The 16,637-nt window shown below is 34.6% G+C and overlaps 1 protein-coding gene and 1 long non-coding RNA gene across 13 annotated transcripts; one reads left to right on the forward strand and one right to left on the reverse strand.

Annotated features, from left to right (window-relative positions):
• Positions 1 to 3,037: 3,037 nt before the first annotated feature.
• Positions 3,038 to 9,673, forward strand: LOC148201614 (uncharacterized). Its single transcript, XR_015785081.1, has 2 exons — positions 3,038 to 7,159; positions 8,178 to 9,673. It is a non-coding gene; the product is annotated as an uncharacterized LOC148201614 (long non-coding RNA).
• On the reverse strand, positions 8,848 to 16,363 carry LOC124847783 (disease resistance protein Roq1-like). Of its 12 annotated transcripts, none has more exons than XM_088110176.1 (12): positions 15,738 to 16,363; positions 14,257 to 15,370; positions 14,111 to 14,159; positions 13,750 to 13,976; positions 12,851 to 13,579; positions 11,785 to 12,763; positions 11,632 to 11,683; positions 11,165 to 11,370; positions 10,595 to 10,976; positions 10,454 to 10,501; positions 9,217 to 9,348; positions 8,848 to 9,126 (listed from the first exon to the last, which is right to left on the reverse strand). In XM_088110176.1, exons 1-6 carry the CDS (start codon positions 16,286 to 16,288, stop codon positions 12,275 to 12,277), a joined length of 3,159 nt encoding a protein of 1,052 aa, XP_087966302.1. In that variant the 5' UTR covers positions 16,289 to 16,363; the 3' UTR covers positions 8,848 to 9,126; positions 9,217 to 9,348; positions 10,454 to 10,501; positions 10,595 to 10,976; positions 11,165 to 11,370; positions 11,632 to 11,683; positions 11,785 to 12,274. The 12 variants fall into 12 exon arrangements, with proteins under 12 accessions (XP_087966302.1, XP_087966303.1, XP_087966300.1 ...); XM_088110177.1 differs by having other exon boundaries at positions 10,595 to 11,046; XM_088110174.1 differs by having other exon boundaries at positions 10,595 to 10,679; positions 10,762 to 11,370.
• Between the last annotated feature and the right edge of the window lie 274 nt (positions 16,364 to 16,637).

A 16,637-nucleotide genomic window follows, 5' to 3' on the forward strand; every position in this document is an offset into this window, starting at 1 on the left:
TTGTATTTTTGGAAGGACGAGAAGTTGTCTAACCGGCTCTGCCAGATTCAACTTCTTGTTTCCCCATAAATTTATTGTTTTATCTATTTTTCTATTGCATCTTTCTGGAAGGATGGGAAGTTGTCTAACCGGCTCTGCCAGATTCAACTTCTTGTTTCCCCTGAATTTTTATATTAAGATTATTTTGATGGTAGGGGAGCTAATCCTTTCTTACATATGATATTTATACATATTATGATCATGATTATGAGTTATGAACATGATTGAGTTAGGTGGATAAGGGTATTTTGGCTTATCTATGACCTTTGATTGGTGAAAATATGTTGAGTTATACTCGTTATGAAAAAAATGAGTTTATAATGAAGTATGATATCTGGCAATATGTTTACTTTATTTTGGGTATTGACACCAAAACGGGTTATTGTCAATTTATGATTAAAGAATGAACATGATTGAGTTAGGTGGATAAGGGTATTTTGGCTTATCTATGACCTTCGATTGGTGAAAATATGTTGAGTTATACTCGTTATTAAAAAAATGAGTTTATAATATGAAGTATGATATCTGGCAATATGTTTACTTTATTTTGGGTATTGACACCAAAACGGGTTATTGTCAATTTATGATTAAAAAATGAACATGATTGAGTTAGGTGGATAAGGGTATTTTGGCTGATCTATGACCTTTGATTGGTGAAAATATGTTAAGTTATACTAGTTATGAAAAAAATGAGTTTATAATATGAAGTATGATATCTGGCAATATGTTTACTTTATTTTGGATATTGACACCAAAACGGGTTATTGTCAATTTATGATTAAAGAATGAACATGATTGAGTTAGGTGGATAAGGGTATTTTGGCTGATCTATGACCTTTGATTGGTGAAAATATGTTGAGTTATACTCGTATGAAAAAAAATGAGTTTATAATATGAAGTATGATATCTGGCAATATGTTTACTTTATTTTGGGTATTGACATCAAAACGGGTTATTGTCAATTTATGATTAAAGAATGAACATGATTGAGTTAGGTGGATAAGAGGGTATGATTTGTTGATTTTATGAAATGTTGGAGTGGATATAAGAAATCATTACTTATGAAATGATGTTTGCTACTGGGAGTAGTATGTTCGGTTTATACCATGAGAGCTTGATATGAGCAAAGTAACACCCGAGGTTTATGAAAGCAGGCTGAAAGTGATCTGACCATAAGGCTTTGACATAAACATATGATTCGTAAGTTTTATGAAAGCAGGCAGAAAGTAGTCTGACCATAAGGCTTTGACATAAACATATGATTCGTAAGTTTTATAGAAGCAGGAAGAGAGAGGTCTGACTATAAGGCTTCAAAAGTAAGACATAATATACAAGTAAGGCTTAAGGAAGCAGGCAGAGAGCGGTCTGACCATAAGGTTTCGTGAGTAAGCATGGTATACTTGTAAGGTTACGAAAATGAGAAAGATGATTTTGAAGAAGTTAAAAAAAATGAATTAATGACATCGGGATAATGGTATTTATAAATTGTAGAAATACATGATTGAAACATTTATATTTTAAGTAAGTTTAATGATTGTATGATATGGTTGGCTTACCCTTATTTGTTTGTGCTATGATCATATAACTCATGTTATATGTGAGCAGATAATGTTGCAGATGCGGTTGCAAAAGCTTAGAGATGAAGAGAGAGATGCGGGGAAAAACTTTTAGGGATTTTTGTAAAAAGAATAAATTTGCATTGGAAAAATATGTTGTGTAAGACTTATAAGTTAAATTTTGAATTTATGTTAAGTGGTGAAGACTATATTGTTTAAAGTTTGTAAGTTTAGAATTGTACTTTGGAAAAATTGAAATAAAATTTGATTGTTTATATCAGATATCAAATTAATTTAGTGTTTACTACCAGTAATACCCCTTTAAATTATTTGGGGTGTTACATCGACCTAAAGAAATGCGAATTTGGGATTTCCCTAACCTATTCTCCCAGATTGTTTTCGCGCAACTTCCCTCAAGTCTTCCTCTCTCCCTCTACCCCAAGCATCGCAGACTTCACCTACTCCCTTGTTCAGAACCCTAACTCTCTTTTCTTCAATCGTTGTGTCAACATGAGGAGAGTGTCAGTGAGGAGGGTGGTCATTCACGGATTACAATGTTGCGAGGGGGCTGTTGGAAGGTGTTTCTTGACGTAGTTGTTGTGGCGGTGTGTTGACATTGTTGTGGCGGCATGACGACGGTTTTGTGGCGACGTGACGATAGTATTGTGGTGGCCTGACCAGGGCTTCCACTATCGCAGGGTGAGGCCAATCTAGGGGCTGTAGGTGTTCGACATGGGATTTGTTGTGGGATTTTGCGCCGAAAGGGGAGGGAGGGAAGGAGACTTACGTGGAGTTGAGTGCTTCTGATGAAGATGAGGACGAAGAAGAAAAGGAAGAGGAGGATGAGGAAGAAGGGGAAGTTGGTGGACTGAGGGTGGAGAGAGAAGAGGAGGAAAACGCGACGAGGATTGCAAATATCGTGGATGAGGTTTCTGGGTTTTCTACTTCGAACGAAGATGATTCTTCTGAGTACCATGGGTCCTAATTCTAGTAATATATCTCCTAATGGGAGAATCAAGCTTGTGATTACCGCGGGTAACTAGAAGAAGGGTGAGCTTTTGGGGCGTGGTTTGTTTGGCTATGTTTATGAAGGGATTTCTGAGTAAGTGCTTTTGAGCCCATCACTTCGCTTATACTCGCTCAAAGTTATTGTTAGAAACGAAAGATAAGCCTTATTGTTTATTTCATTATTTACTGTGGTGTTGGAGTTAGAGAATAGGGTTAAGAGAAAGAGAAACAATTATAGTAGGGCTAGTGATGAATCATTATTTTCTTCACTACACTTAGTTTATTGTACTAGAATTAATTAGGGAATTGTGCTTAATTGTCCAGTATTTTTCCGTTTTTACTGATTGTGCTTAAGCCGATCAGAAATTATTATTTTAATTAATTTGAATTATCTGAGACTAATTATTTACATTATTGAGTGCAGGGAAAATTCTGTAAATATTTCAGGACATTTAGAAGAATATTCATTAGCACACTGTGTTATCTACTTGGAAGGAGCTTCACTACATTGATTGATTTTGTATGTTGAAATGGAAAATTTGATTTGGAATTCCACATACCACCTATGAAGGCCACGGCAACTCCTTGTTTCCAAATGAAGAATTTTGCAATTGGCAAGAATTTGGAATAGAAGAGGGACCACAACACTTGAGAAGTCACGGCCATGTGGGAAAGGAAGTGCACCTTGGTTTTTTTTCTTTCTTTTAAATGGATTAAACATTGCCACATGGAAATGAATTCACGGCAAGCACACCAAACCAGCCAAGAAATTTTCTTTAAGGAGTAGAAGCACATGAAAAAGGGCCACCAAATGAAAGTTCACGTAGGAGCTCATGTGCTGAATTTTATTATATTAATGTTATATTAAGGGAAGTGGATTCATGGCCCCGCTAGCTTAAAAAAATTGGAGAAAGAAACAACACATCACCACTCACGGTTTTGGCATCATTTTTTAAATGGAAGATGAGGGACCACGTGAAATTTATCTCACGGCAATATAAAAGAAGAGTAGCACACAATGCAATTGAAGTGGAATCAAAGAGAGGGGACCACGTTGCTTTCCATACTGCACATCCAACAATTAACGTGAAGCTTGCTGAAACAAAGGGGGCCACTTCACAGTTTTCTCTACATTTTGGCTGCAACTAACATAAAGAAGGAAGAGGGAAGTGGACGGCCCACTTTGACTACATGTGCATATTTTAATCCCCATGTTTTTCCAATACAAGGTTTTGAGTCTTCAATTGATAACAAAAGCACATGCCCATTCATGCAAAGCCATCACGTTGAGAGAAAGAAGCAACACACCCATGAGAAGCTTGGGAGCTGCAAAGTGAAGAAAATTATAAAGGAGACACCACATGGAGGAGTTCTAAATGAAGGTGCTGAATTTGTTGAAGTATGAAGTGTGAATCTTATTTTGGAGGAAGAAAGTGGTTTGCTACATTTACTAAATAAATGCCACGGCCTTGTGCATCAAAAAGCCACGGAGGGCCCCTTTTCTTATTCTTTAGGGATTGAAGAAAATGGAAAAAAGCTTGCTACTTTAGACAAACACATTGGGGCCGTCACATTTTGCTTGGAAGTGGTTAATAGTTATCATCATATTAAATTATTGGAGAAGAGAAATACAAGTCTAGAGAAGTGGGGACGGTACACACAAGCTGTTTTGCTTTGGAAGAGTCATGGCTCCAGCAGCATTTTGAAGGTCTCACGTCCCAGAGGTGTTCACGGTGCAGCAGCTGATCAAGAAGAGGAGATGCTTAACGGTCCAGCAGTTTGAATTTGGAACAACTACAGTCACCACTTGTTTGAGACCTGGTTCTTGAACGTAGCTAAGGGAGAAACGTTGGAATGAAAGAAGCAAAGCACGGCTGGAAGAAGAATGAGAACGGTGTTGTGTTCCAGCCACTACTTATTGGAAGCTCAAAGTTATTTTTGCAGAATGGCAGTAGCTAATATCCAAGGAAATGGAATGATGGTTGCAGCAAGAAGAAGGCGAAGCATCCATTAAGAGAGTGTCCAGCCATTGGAAGAAAGAAGAGAAGCCATGGATGAATGGAAAGGAGAAGGCACGTTGATGACAGCACACATAGCCACCTTCACTGCCACAAAGGAGAAGGAAGGAAGCACGGTCTAGCTTGGCACAAGGAGAATGGTGTTCTCGGCTAGCATGGAATTGAAGCAGAAACGGACACAACAAAATGAAGGGTCCCATCTATTCCCTTGGAAAGTCTAGGAGTGCAAGAAAGTCTTCCAGCTATGCAGACAAAAGACAAAACAAAACAACTAGCTGAAAGGAATTCAGGCTGCCAATTGGAGACAAGACAAAAATAACCAAGCTGAAATGCAGGAAGGTCACGGGCTGCCAAGACAAAATCCAAAATGCTGAATTGAAGGAGGATGGCCAGAGTTTTGACACTATAAATTGGCAGCAAGAGCAGAGAAGGCAGAAGTAGTTTTTAGAAGTAGATTTTAGGAAGTAGTTTAGGAGTACTGTAGGAAACACTCTCGGTTCCTCTCTTCCAGAGGTTCTGAATTTTCATTTCAAACAGTGCTAAAATGTAGTTTTAATATCTGAAGCAGTAGAAGTGTGTCACCTTTGCTCGTACATTCTTAGTTGTATTGTTCAAGAATTTTAATTTAAGTGTTGAAAGCTTTGATGAATTTCATTTCCAGTTAAATGTTTTTTATTTTTATTTTGCCGGTTCTGTTTTCCATATCGTTAAAATCAGTCATTGCCTTTTACCGTTCAGTTTATTTTCAACGTCATTTTTACATGTTCATTTTCACTGTTGCTTTGGGTAAATTTTATTTACACTGCGGTTATGTTTTCTGCATGTTTATTGTTCCAGAATTTTAATTTCAAACACTGTTGAATTTTCCATTTTCCATTTTTACTGTCTTTTACTGTTTATTTTTACAGTCGTTGAAATTTATTTCAGTGTTTTTAATTCTGCATTATTTAATTTCCAGTCCAGTTTAAATTTTCCGCATCGACAAAAATCACAAACCCTCCCCACTTTGTGTTAAATCTGAGACTGAACAACAAATTGGTCCTTGAGAGACGACCTAGGAGTCACTTCCTAGTAATATACTGCATTATTTTCGTGCAATCAACTTTTTGCGAGAGGCGCGACCCTCTCGTCAGCTAGTGAGAACAATTTCAGGGATTCAGTTCATCTATTTTATTCTTCTCTTTTTACTGAAATCTTTGTAGGATACTATGTTATGAAATGTTAGTGTTAGAATGAGATTGACAGGTTACTTGTAGAAGGTTTAGATATGAGAATATGTTGGAAAAGCATATGACAGTATGTGAATGTCAATTTTGTTGGAGAGTGCTTACCAGTACGCTATAACTGATAGTAAGGATAACTCTTCCTACTTAATATCAGCCCAAACATCACGGTCCTATTGTGACTTGGCTCACCTAATTTCACCTTGAACAATTGATGCCACTCCTAACAAATTTTTATTTGTCTAATTGAGGAGGATCAGTTATTGTTTCCAGTTTTTGTTGTCAACATAAATAGTAACTACTTGTTATGATGGGTAGATTAGGAAATGGGATGAACCTTGAATTCTTTTGGCCAATATTTATCATTGTTTTCAGTTTGTGGACTGAAGCATAGCCGCGTTGTTGGGAAAATGTCTTGCTCCTTAAATAATATAATTAATCATTTCCTTTCTTTTCAAAACAGTAATTTTTTGATAGTGAAGAAGTGATCGGATCTATTGACATGAAAGGAAAGATGATTTCTTATGTTTTGCTGAGTTATTTCTATACATAAATATTCAGGAATTATGACCAAGCTATCTAAGGAAACTAAATAAATTAAGGAAATAAGGAAACATGCAAATAGAATCAGGATGATATATGAATATATATAACAGAACTTTTAAACTGTCTTGTACTTTTGGTTAACAATCTATTGAAAAAGACTATGATTAGTTCATCCCTTTTTTGCATGTGTTGGCTCGTGCCATTACTCCTTGGGCTGTTGATTTTTAAGCAATGGAAAACATAGTTAGTATTGATTTAACTTTTTTCTTTGCCAAATATTCTAGATTATATTATTTTATGTTTGTTGCTTTTATGGTTTTAGTTTTCCTCTAATATGGAGCCCTTGTTGGGGCTTTCCTAAACTGTCATAACTCTTTGATGCTAAAACATATTTGTTTTGTTGCTCTTCCAGATTGGGAAATACCCATAAGCATTATATGAGTATTTTTTTTTGTCATAGAATGGTCAAACTAAGTTTATTAGGCCACTTAGTTAAGTTATCATCTACTACCTTTTGTATATCTTGTGTTCAAATTGCTTCATTATTTGAAAACTCTAAATTAATTGAAGTTCACAGGGTTTGATATTTGATCCCATTATGGTGTCTTTTAGAAGTTACTTAAGTGTTAACTGCCCGTGCATTCCTTTTGTTAATTTAATTATATGTTCTGATTTCCACTGCAGAGATGGATTCTTTTTTGCTGTAAAACAAGTTTCACTACTTGATCAAGGGAATCAGGGAAGGCAAAGTGTATATCAACTGGAACAGGTGAGAAGGGATTTCTCTCTTCTATATTGCTTTGGTTTGTGAAAAATGTTTCTTATTTTTGTTTAGTGCTTTCACTTTTAATTACAAAGTAACACCTTGTTTTCATTTTGTTTATTCTTTCCAAAAGTTGGGATATGAAAGTGGAAGCAACATTTAATTGTTATCTGTTTACATTGTTTCCTGTACAAATTTTGACAATAGGAAAGAAAATGAAAACATAAAACATTTTGTTGAATCAAATGACCTCAATCATTTTCCATTAATGAAAATCCTTTGCTGAAATGAAAAAGGTTCTCTTACCCAAATATAGTGCTATCTTTTGCAATGTCGTACAATATATTTTTGAGAGTTGATTAACTTTATCAGTTTATTAACCTCATGTCAATATTTTTCTTCTAGATTTCTTTCTCAATTTACTTATCCGTACAATATATTTTTGAGAGTTGATTAATTATATTTGATTCTATATGATGCCTAGTGAAATTTGTATTTGTAATTTAAACTATGTTGTTTATTGCAGGACCCGTCAAATCTGTATATCTTTATTGAGCTTGTAACTAAAGGATCCCTTAGAAATATCTAGAGATATACTCTTCGAGAAATCTCTACCAGGGATATATCCCTTAGAATATATACATGACAGTTTTTATCCCCCTGAATGAAAAATGAGAGTATTTCTCACCCAACTATTGTCATGTCTATTCTTTTCTTGCCTCAAATTAACACCATTTAGTGTCACTATGTATCCTGATATTTCGGTTGTGGAGTAGCTTTTAAGGATGGATGTTTATATATTATATCAGAAATCGATATTGCACAAGGTTAAAATTGAGAGGTTGAATGTGTACATGTCACATGTGGGTTTGGTATTGGAAATTTAACTATCAGTGTTTTCTTTTATGGGGTTGTGCAGTATGCTCATATTTTCTATAACTTTGTTTTCTGTATTTCTGTTTCATTAATGTAATGTCATGAAAAATATTTGTATATATTACCTAATTATTTCCATTGATTATAGGGATATTAAATGTGCAAATATATTGGTGGATGCGAATTGATCTTTTAAGCTTTCAGATTTTGGATTGGCGAAGGTGGCTCTCAATTCATGACTTTGCTTTGTTCCTGTCGAGCTTTCATTTATGAACAATCTTCTGTTGTTTATCTTTCCATTTTCTAATATTGTGTTATTCTTATTGTTTTTCAGGCAATCAAATTGAATGATGTTAAATCATGCAAGGGAACAACATTCTGGATGGCCCTAGAGGTTTGCCTTCAATATTCTCTTCTAATTAAAGTTATTGAAAAATGGGTATGGGCCGTCCTTTGTATGAATGGAGTGTAGACATGGTTGTTAGTAAGTAACATTTAAAATGTAAGTTTGTTGCTGGATCCATGGTTCTAGATTAAGTTTATACTTTTTTTTCAGCCCAGGCTTTTGTCCTTTTGGTAATTACTGAAGGTTTTCGCCCTTCAGTAATTACCGAGGGGAAAAGGCCGTCGGTAAATGTTAGCGACAAGGAATTTACGGACGGTAATCTGACCGTCGATAAACTGTTGATAAAAGGTCATTATCGACGACTTCTGGCTGTTTCCGAGGGATTATGACCTTCGGTAATGCCCTTCCTTTTTGTAGTTGTGTTTTCCTTCATTTTAGTGTGGCTTTCAAACCCCGAACTTTGGTAATCATGTTGAATCGACATACTTTGACAAGGATCTTCATTTCCATAAAACGCTTTATCCACACCTTTTTGTACCCAGATTTTCATGTTTCTCTTCAACCAACTTTCTTACATTATGAATACTACTTTCAAGTTCGACAATAACCCGAATTTATTCTTCTACAACACAAATTAATTCCTCCTTCTGTACTGTATTTTGCTTCTTAAATTGTACACCATATTTTGAACTACTTCTTTCACCATCACATAAGAAAGCCCTTCTTTAGAGACCCCAACATCAACAACAACCTTAACAAATGAACAAATTTCATTATTTAAAACAGGAAATGGTATACAATACATTAGACAAACACATTCCTCAAATAACCAACTACTCACCACCTTAGCCAAAATACTTCTGATGAAATTCTCACCAATATTGATACCAATCCAGTTTAACACCCTTAGAGAATTTTGTTACTTGACTATTGTACCTTGAGTTTGATATCACAAAATGATGACAAAACCAAACTTGCAAAATATAAAAAAAAATTCACATCAAAACTGATAAAAAAGCAAAACATATAATTGCATTTGAAGAACACAACAAATAAATTTCAATCTAAAATAAGTTAAATTCCAAAAACAATTCAAAATAAAAAATTATAATACAATTCAAAATTATTTTAAACTTCAAATATAATAAAACATACACAAAAAAGCAAAATTAGGAGGGTTGGCGAGCCGATTCGGCTCACCACATATACAACCTGGGTGAGCCAGGTTCTAGTGGTTCGAACTCAAAATTGACCTGTATCAAAAGTTCGTTTTTTTTTTCAAACCAACCCGTTCCAAACTCTCTGATGGGTCAGATTGATGGATTCCAATCCATTTTGATAGCACTATAATAAATATACAATTTTAAATTAAATTAAATTAAATCCACGTATTTATCCCTAGTTACTTGAGTGCATTATTCCATCTAGTATCCAATTTTGCTATTCATTTTTAATTAAATTAATAAAACTATCACATGCATGCTTTTATGGGTCAAGTTGTTTGATGTCATATCATATTTTTAACTATTGTATAACTTACTCAACATCAGCATCAGAACACAAATACGAATCTAAATCTAACACAAATACGAATCTAACGAAAAAAATATGTTACTAAAATCCTCAAACTAAACAACATCACTTCATAAACTATATCTTTTCGAAAAAATAACTGCATGTGATGTGATGATGAATTTGTATTGTATATTCATTATTTTAGGGATAGAAGTTAAATCGACTAATATACCATTACGTTATAATATTTGGACAGTTACAGTTTTGGAAAAATGTGTTTTTCGTAGTTATTATTAATTATAACTTTTATTCTAATAATAAGTGAAAACGTAAAACAAAAGAAAAAGCAAATAGATCTTAAAATTAAAAAGCATAACTTTAAAATATGTGTTTCCAACAAATTTTCAATAGCTATGAATTGAGTGGTAAATAATAAAAATAAATAAACTTAGTATACTAATGAAAACTTAGTAAGAATCAAATAAAGATTTATCTTCAAATAAATTTTACTTTTCTAGATAATGAAATAAAATAATAATAATAATAATAAATGAATAATATACCGAATTATTGCAAGTCAAAGTAGTGTTGATCAACAAATTCCAAACTCTCTGCGGAAAAAAAGGGAATGAAACAAAATTAGCCGGTGCATATACAAACTATACAGAGTATATTTGAACTTATTCAGACACAGAAGTTGGTACCATAGTTTCCTAAAGCATCAATGATGCGAATAATTAGTATCAACAGAATGTTGTCATCTGATTTTTTTTCTCCATGGACATATCTCTTAATAAAAAAAATTATCAGGATTTGTGAACATCAACATAAGTTAAAGAAACAATGTACATCAGCATAGCATAATCCTTACTTGCAGGCTATATATGTATAATCTCAGTAGTCTTTTCTCTCATAACAGTACTGCCAACAGTACAACCTGTTGCCCCAACAATTAAAAACAGATTCTTTGAATCTTCATTCATTCCATTTCTAGAGTTTGGAACAAAGTCAGGCAAACATGAAAAAAGTCCTTGCAATGTTGATTCAATACGTAGAAGAGTCACTTTCAAGTGCTCTTTCTCATCCCTGCGTGACAAATCACATTCAATATAACAATTAAGAACTTCCTTCATGCAACACTACCATCCCAATATGTCTGCATCATGATCACCAGATTTTAACTATGTCATGTCAAAAGGGAACTCAGATAATTTATCTTGCTCAGGATGACGAGGTAAAGTATAAACTACTTGAGACATGGGTATTTCTCATACCTTGGTCTGCATGGATTTTAGACTGACATATTTTCAATTGATCATCCAAAGCTGACTCGAAGTGAATGTCTATTAGCTCATTTGCAAAATGAATTTCTTCATCACATGGAATATGCAATTTTGGGATAAAGCTTTCCTTAGTGAAAAAACCTTTTGTGCTAATCCATTCTTTAAGGGCAACAACATCAGGGTGACTAAGAACACACCTATAAAATAAAAAAATTAACATTTGAATTTCCAGAGAAAGATATAAAACCAAGAGAATGAGGACAGAAAAAACTAAATAAACATAGTCAAACACTTATATATGCATACTTATACTAATCAATTGGATAATAATGAAAGATCCATAAGTGAAAGATCCATAAGCTGAAAAACATGATAGATCAGTGTTAATACATTCAGACAAGTCCATTAAAGTAAAAATATCTACAATAACACATCAAAAGTAACAAAACCCTACGTACCTTCTTCCTCGTATGAAAAGCTTTACTCTGTTCACCAAATTCCTCCATGACACTACACCAAAACCAAACAAGGATAAACAATATATCAAGAACACCCATAAAATAATAAAACCAATAAATGATGGAAAAAAGTAGAACAAAAATAACACCTACCGAACAACAACTAAAGAGTTCCAAACGAATAGTCAAACGACTACGGAACGATGAAAACGCTCACTTTTTCGGTGGTCATTGCAATCAAATCTTGGAAGGGCGAACAATGTTCACCCGGTGAGCAGCGCCGGTGAGAGGGAAGTCCTTTTCTCTAGGGTTCTCTTTATAAGGTTGCCTTAGAATCCAAGTTTGAAATGACAAATGAAACCCTAACAATTGAAATCCTGTCCCCATTTTTCTTTCCACGTCATTTTTTTTTTTTAATTTAATTTTCATGTGGATCAGTGACATTTTGACACCTAACTGTTAAACTGGTTGTTAAATTGGTTGTTAAAGTATCATTTTCCATTCAAGGGAAATTTGAACTCAGTGCTACTTCTGCTTCTACTGTGCCTCTCTGGTTAGATGGTAGCAAATCATACTTCCACATTCCACGTTCAATAAAGTCTTCAATTCTTCACTGTGATGGGTTGCAACTTAAATACGGTACCTAACCGTTTTCCTCAATTACAGAAATCTTGCGCTTCCGAGCTGTCAAATTTGCACAATGCATCATTTTGAGGTTAATTAGGTCTTGTTCATTTACCCAGCGATACTGAAATTTCTTCACATCCGCCGTAACAAAATCGTCGTAATCCAACAATGAGATAATCGACGTCCAACACAAACTAAAAGGTTTAATACCACGTTCGTCCACAGAAACCTTTTCATAATGTAACCACATGTGATCTCTTCTAAAATCCATTGGAATTTGTTCATTGTCTAGACGAAATATTAGGCAACACAAAACACCAATAAAATTATTGTCATGCGGAATGGGAGGTGGATCAACGGTTATGTTTTCTTTGTCCAGGTATTCTATGTCCACGTTCACAAACTCATTGTTGAACAAGCTCGGTATTTGACTTCCAGGTATAATACTTTCTGGGAATGGCCATTGGTAGGTCGTCTGGTGGTAGGTCGCGTGGTGGTAGTTCGCCTGGTACCAGCAGAGTTATTGGTCAGTAGTTGTTCTCCTAGAAAAAAGAAAAATTAAAAAGCAAGAAGAAGGAAACAGCATCCACACCTCAAGAATTTGAATTGCCCATGAAAAACTCTTTGTAGTGCACTGTTCAATCTCAACTAATTCTGGGCAGCCGAAAATGATTAATCCTGCAAATCTAATATCTGTATCTTTCTCAGTCAAAAAATCAGGCCAATCAAGTATTGAAGATGGGAATCTCGACAGCGTGAAAGGTTCTAAGGGCAAGACAGTTCGTGAAGGGAGATCAGGCAAGTATTTCAATCGCTTGCAATCCTGTAGGTTTAAAAAACGCAGTCTCAAAAGGTCCTTGATGTTAGGCAATTTAACAAAATTGTTTCCCTCTAAATTTAGCCTCTCTAAGCAACGTAACTTTCCAATGTAATCAGGAATTTGAACTAAGTTACAGAAGCTTAGATCGAGTTCACACAAACAAGAGAGAGGAGAGGAGGGCGACAAACAGCTGATCAAGTGCTCTGTGTTCCTTGTTTCATCTAGTAAACAATTACTACCTATTATTGAACAACCACTGACATCCAGATATTTAAGAGAACTCAGGCCCAATATAGTATTGGATAAGATTACTACTTTTTTGCAGTCTCTCAAATTCAAATGAACAAGCTCTCTCAGACTCCCAATCGATGGATTGAGTTTTTGGAGCTTTACGCATCCTTCAAGATTTATCTCTTCAAGATTTAGGGCCTCTGCTACATCTGGCATCTCAACTAAACTTTCGCAAAAAGAGAGATCCAAACGCTTCAAATTGGGTAACGGCTACATAGATGGGCAAAAAAAGAAAACAAAATTAATAATGACACTTGGGTTTTCTTTAATTTCTTTTCTCCATAAATTAATCAAAGAATAAAGGAATTAAAAATAAAAAGTTTGTCATTTATTTTCTTTATTTTTAAAAGAAGTACAAATAAAAAATTAATTTACACTACCTTTGTGCCTTCCCACAGTCGTTTAATACTGCTCTGATACAGGCTTAACTCAACTAGTTTGTGTGGCTGAAAACTTTGAGGCAAACACTCAAACGGATATCCAGACCAAACAAGATATCCTAGTTCATTCGAAAGATGACTGAGACTTCCCGAAAAGTTCACGTACCGAACAGAAAGCAATTTCAGGTGTTTAATTTTTGATAGACCATCCGCCTTGATTGTTTCATCTGTAAATCAGTTGCATCATTCCGTAAATTTAGAAGCAGTTTTGTAATTGTGGAATAGTCTATGATAATATTAGGCAGTTTCTCATTCAATAAAACACAGGAATTTCTTCTTTCACAATACAACCTTTACATACCTATAACATCGTCCCATTTAATAACTATTGCCTCAAGGTTTCGAGTTGCCTATAACATGGCACATTGTTAGATGTATGTTTTGAAGTATTTACAAATTCTAAAATAATTGCAATCTAAAATTTATAATCAAACACGTAAATTTTACCTCGTTCTCTGACATAGCATCATGGAGATCTTTGCGTGTCCACAACCTACTCCACTTTATAGGCTCTTTAGGTGATACTTCCCGAACAATACACCTGCCCAAATCCACTAGCAAGCTATGCATATGTATGAACCCATGGAAAGTTCTGCTAATGAGTGATTTATCAATGAGAACTTCTATGCTATCTTCAGGATGAAATCCACGGAAATTTAGAATTTCCTTCACACATTCTTCATGATAAGAATTGAAGAAGCAAGCAATATCTAAAAAAGTTTGTTTGTATTTTTCTTCCAGTTGAATATAACTTATGCGCAAAATATCCATAATATTTTTACTTTTATTTTCTTTTAGCCCTTCCAATACACTTTTCCATTGTGACAAACTTCGGCCAAACAAAGATGATCCAATTGTTTCAATTGCCAAGGGATGGCCTTCAACATGTGATAGTATCTTATCTGCCAACTTTTCATAATCGCTCAAAATGTAATTAACTTTGAAAGCATTTCTACAAAATAGTTGGATAGCATCATTCCATTCCAACGGTAGAACTTGATAAATATCATCCACTCCGTGTATCTTCAATATTTGTTCATCCCTAGAAACTATGATGATTCTGCTCCCTCTACCTAAGCATTCTCGCAACAAATTGTCTCTGTTTCCGCTAAATATCCTCAGTTGTTGAACTTGATCAACGTTGTCAAAAACTATGAGTGCCTTAGCATTGTTCAGTTTGGACTGCACCAAACATGTTCCCTCAGTAACATTGCAAATCTCTACATTTTTCTCATTTAGAGTCTGAGAAATTAATTGCTTTTGTAAGCCCATCGAACGAGAATCTAGAAATATTTTGCTTACATCGTCAATAAAACAACGATATTTATATTGATGACAAATTCTTTCGTATAAAGCCCGAGCAAGAGTTGTCTTTCCTATGCCACCCATCCCACTTATTCCGACAACTCGAACATCATTGAGGTCGAAACGCAAAATATTTCCTAAGTCTTGAACTCGATCCTCTATCCCAACTAGTTCATCCCTTGGAAGATTTAAAAATTTTGGTCTCAAATTATTTATTATCTCTTGAACAATTTTTTCAATCTGTTCATTTTGTGGCCTGAAAATTTAAATGAAACGAAGGCAAGACATCATGAACAGAACATGAAAAAGAGTATATACATTTTTAGGATAAAATAATAACGTAAAAAATTTTAACTGTCAAACTATTATGTTCATTAAATTAGTATATATTTGGACTCAATTACCTCTGTTTTTATATAATGACAACACAAATCATAATTACCATAAAGAAAGTCTTAGAAAACTATAAGATATTGTGATTAGTCTATGAGCAAAAATAGCTAAAGAGATGCAGAATACACCGCAGTTTAATTTTTGTGAAGCACTTCCAAATATCAATAAAGATAGATTTGTCACCAAATCAATTGTTACTAATTATTGAATTGAGAGAGAAGAGTGCTCACTTATTTCCGATTTCCGAACCAGAGATATCGGCCACTTTTCTGAGAGCTTCTTTCCATCTTTGAACTTCCTCCATCTTCACCTTATTTTCTCTGAATCTATTTTCGTGTTCTGCAAATGCTTTCTCATAACATCCTTTCTGGTTGCGCACCGTCGTAGGCTCAACATCATAAAATATAGGTATAAGAGGTCTTGGTGAAGTTTCACAGCAATTAAATATCTCTACGAGTTCACGTAAGCACCAAGTGGAGGAAGCATAGTTCTTTGATAAGACAACAACGAAAAGTCGAGAGCCCCGAATGGCTTGTAGAAGCTCGGGTGCTATGAAATCACCTTTTTTTATACATTCGTCATCTCTGAAGGCAACAATGCGTGCTCGAAGGAGAGCTCCAAAGAGAAAACTAGTGAAGTTGTTGCGCGTGTCTTCACCACGGAAGCTCACAAATACATCGTATGGATGAGACGAAGAAGGGGTGTGATGGATGATGGCGTCGGACACGACGGAAGGTCCGATAGGGGCTGTTGGGTCAGACACGGTCATACCCTCGGACATGATACGGAATTTGAGATTTTAGTGGGAAAGTGAGAGATAGTTGTTATTAGGGAGTGGCCTGACTTTATAGAGAAAGGAATTATAAAGTTAACGCGTTTCATTTTTGCAGTCTCTTTCTCTGATTTTTTCGTTGAAGCTTCTTACAAAAATCTTTTGTATGGATTGTGATTATTATAATCTCGAAATCGTATTTAGGACTTCTTATTTATTCCCTCTAATTAAAGCTAAAATTAAAGCCTTGTCTCTTTACCGAGTTTCTCCACAGACTAATGAGTTAAAGATTTTTTTAAACTATTATTATTATTATTATTATTATTATTATTATTATTATTACGCAATATCTTGGTGT

This window comes from Vigna umbellata, chromosome 3 (genome assembly GCF_029865625.1).
Source record: "Vigna umbellata cultivar VRB3 chromosome 3, Vumbellata_1.0, whole genome shotgun sequence".
Lineage (NCBI taxonomy): Eukaryota > Viridiplantae > Streptophyta > Magnoliopsida > Fabales > Fabaceae > Vigna > Vigna umbellata.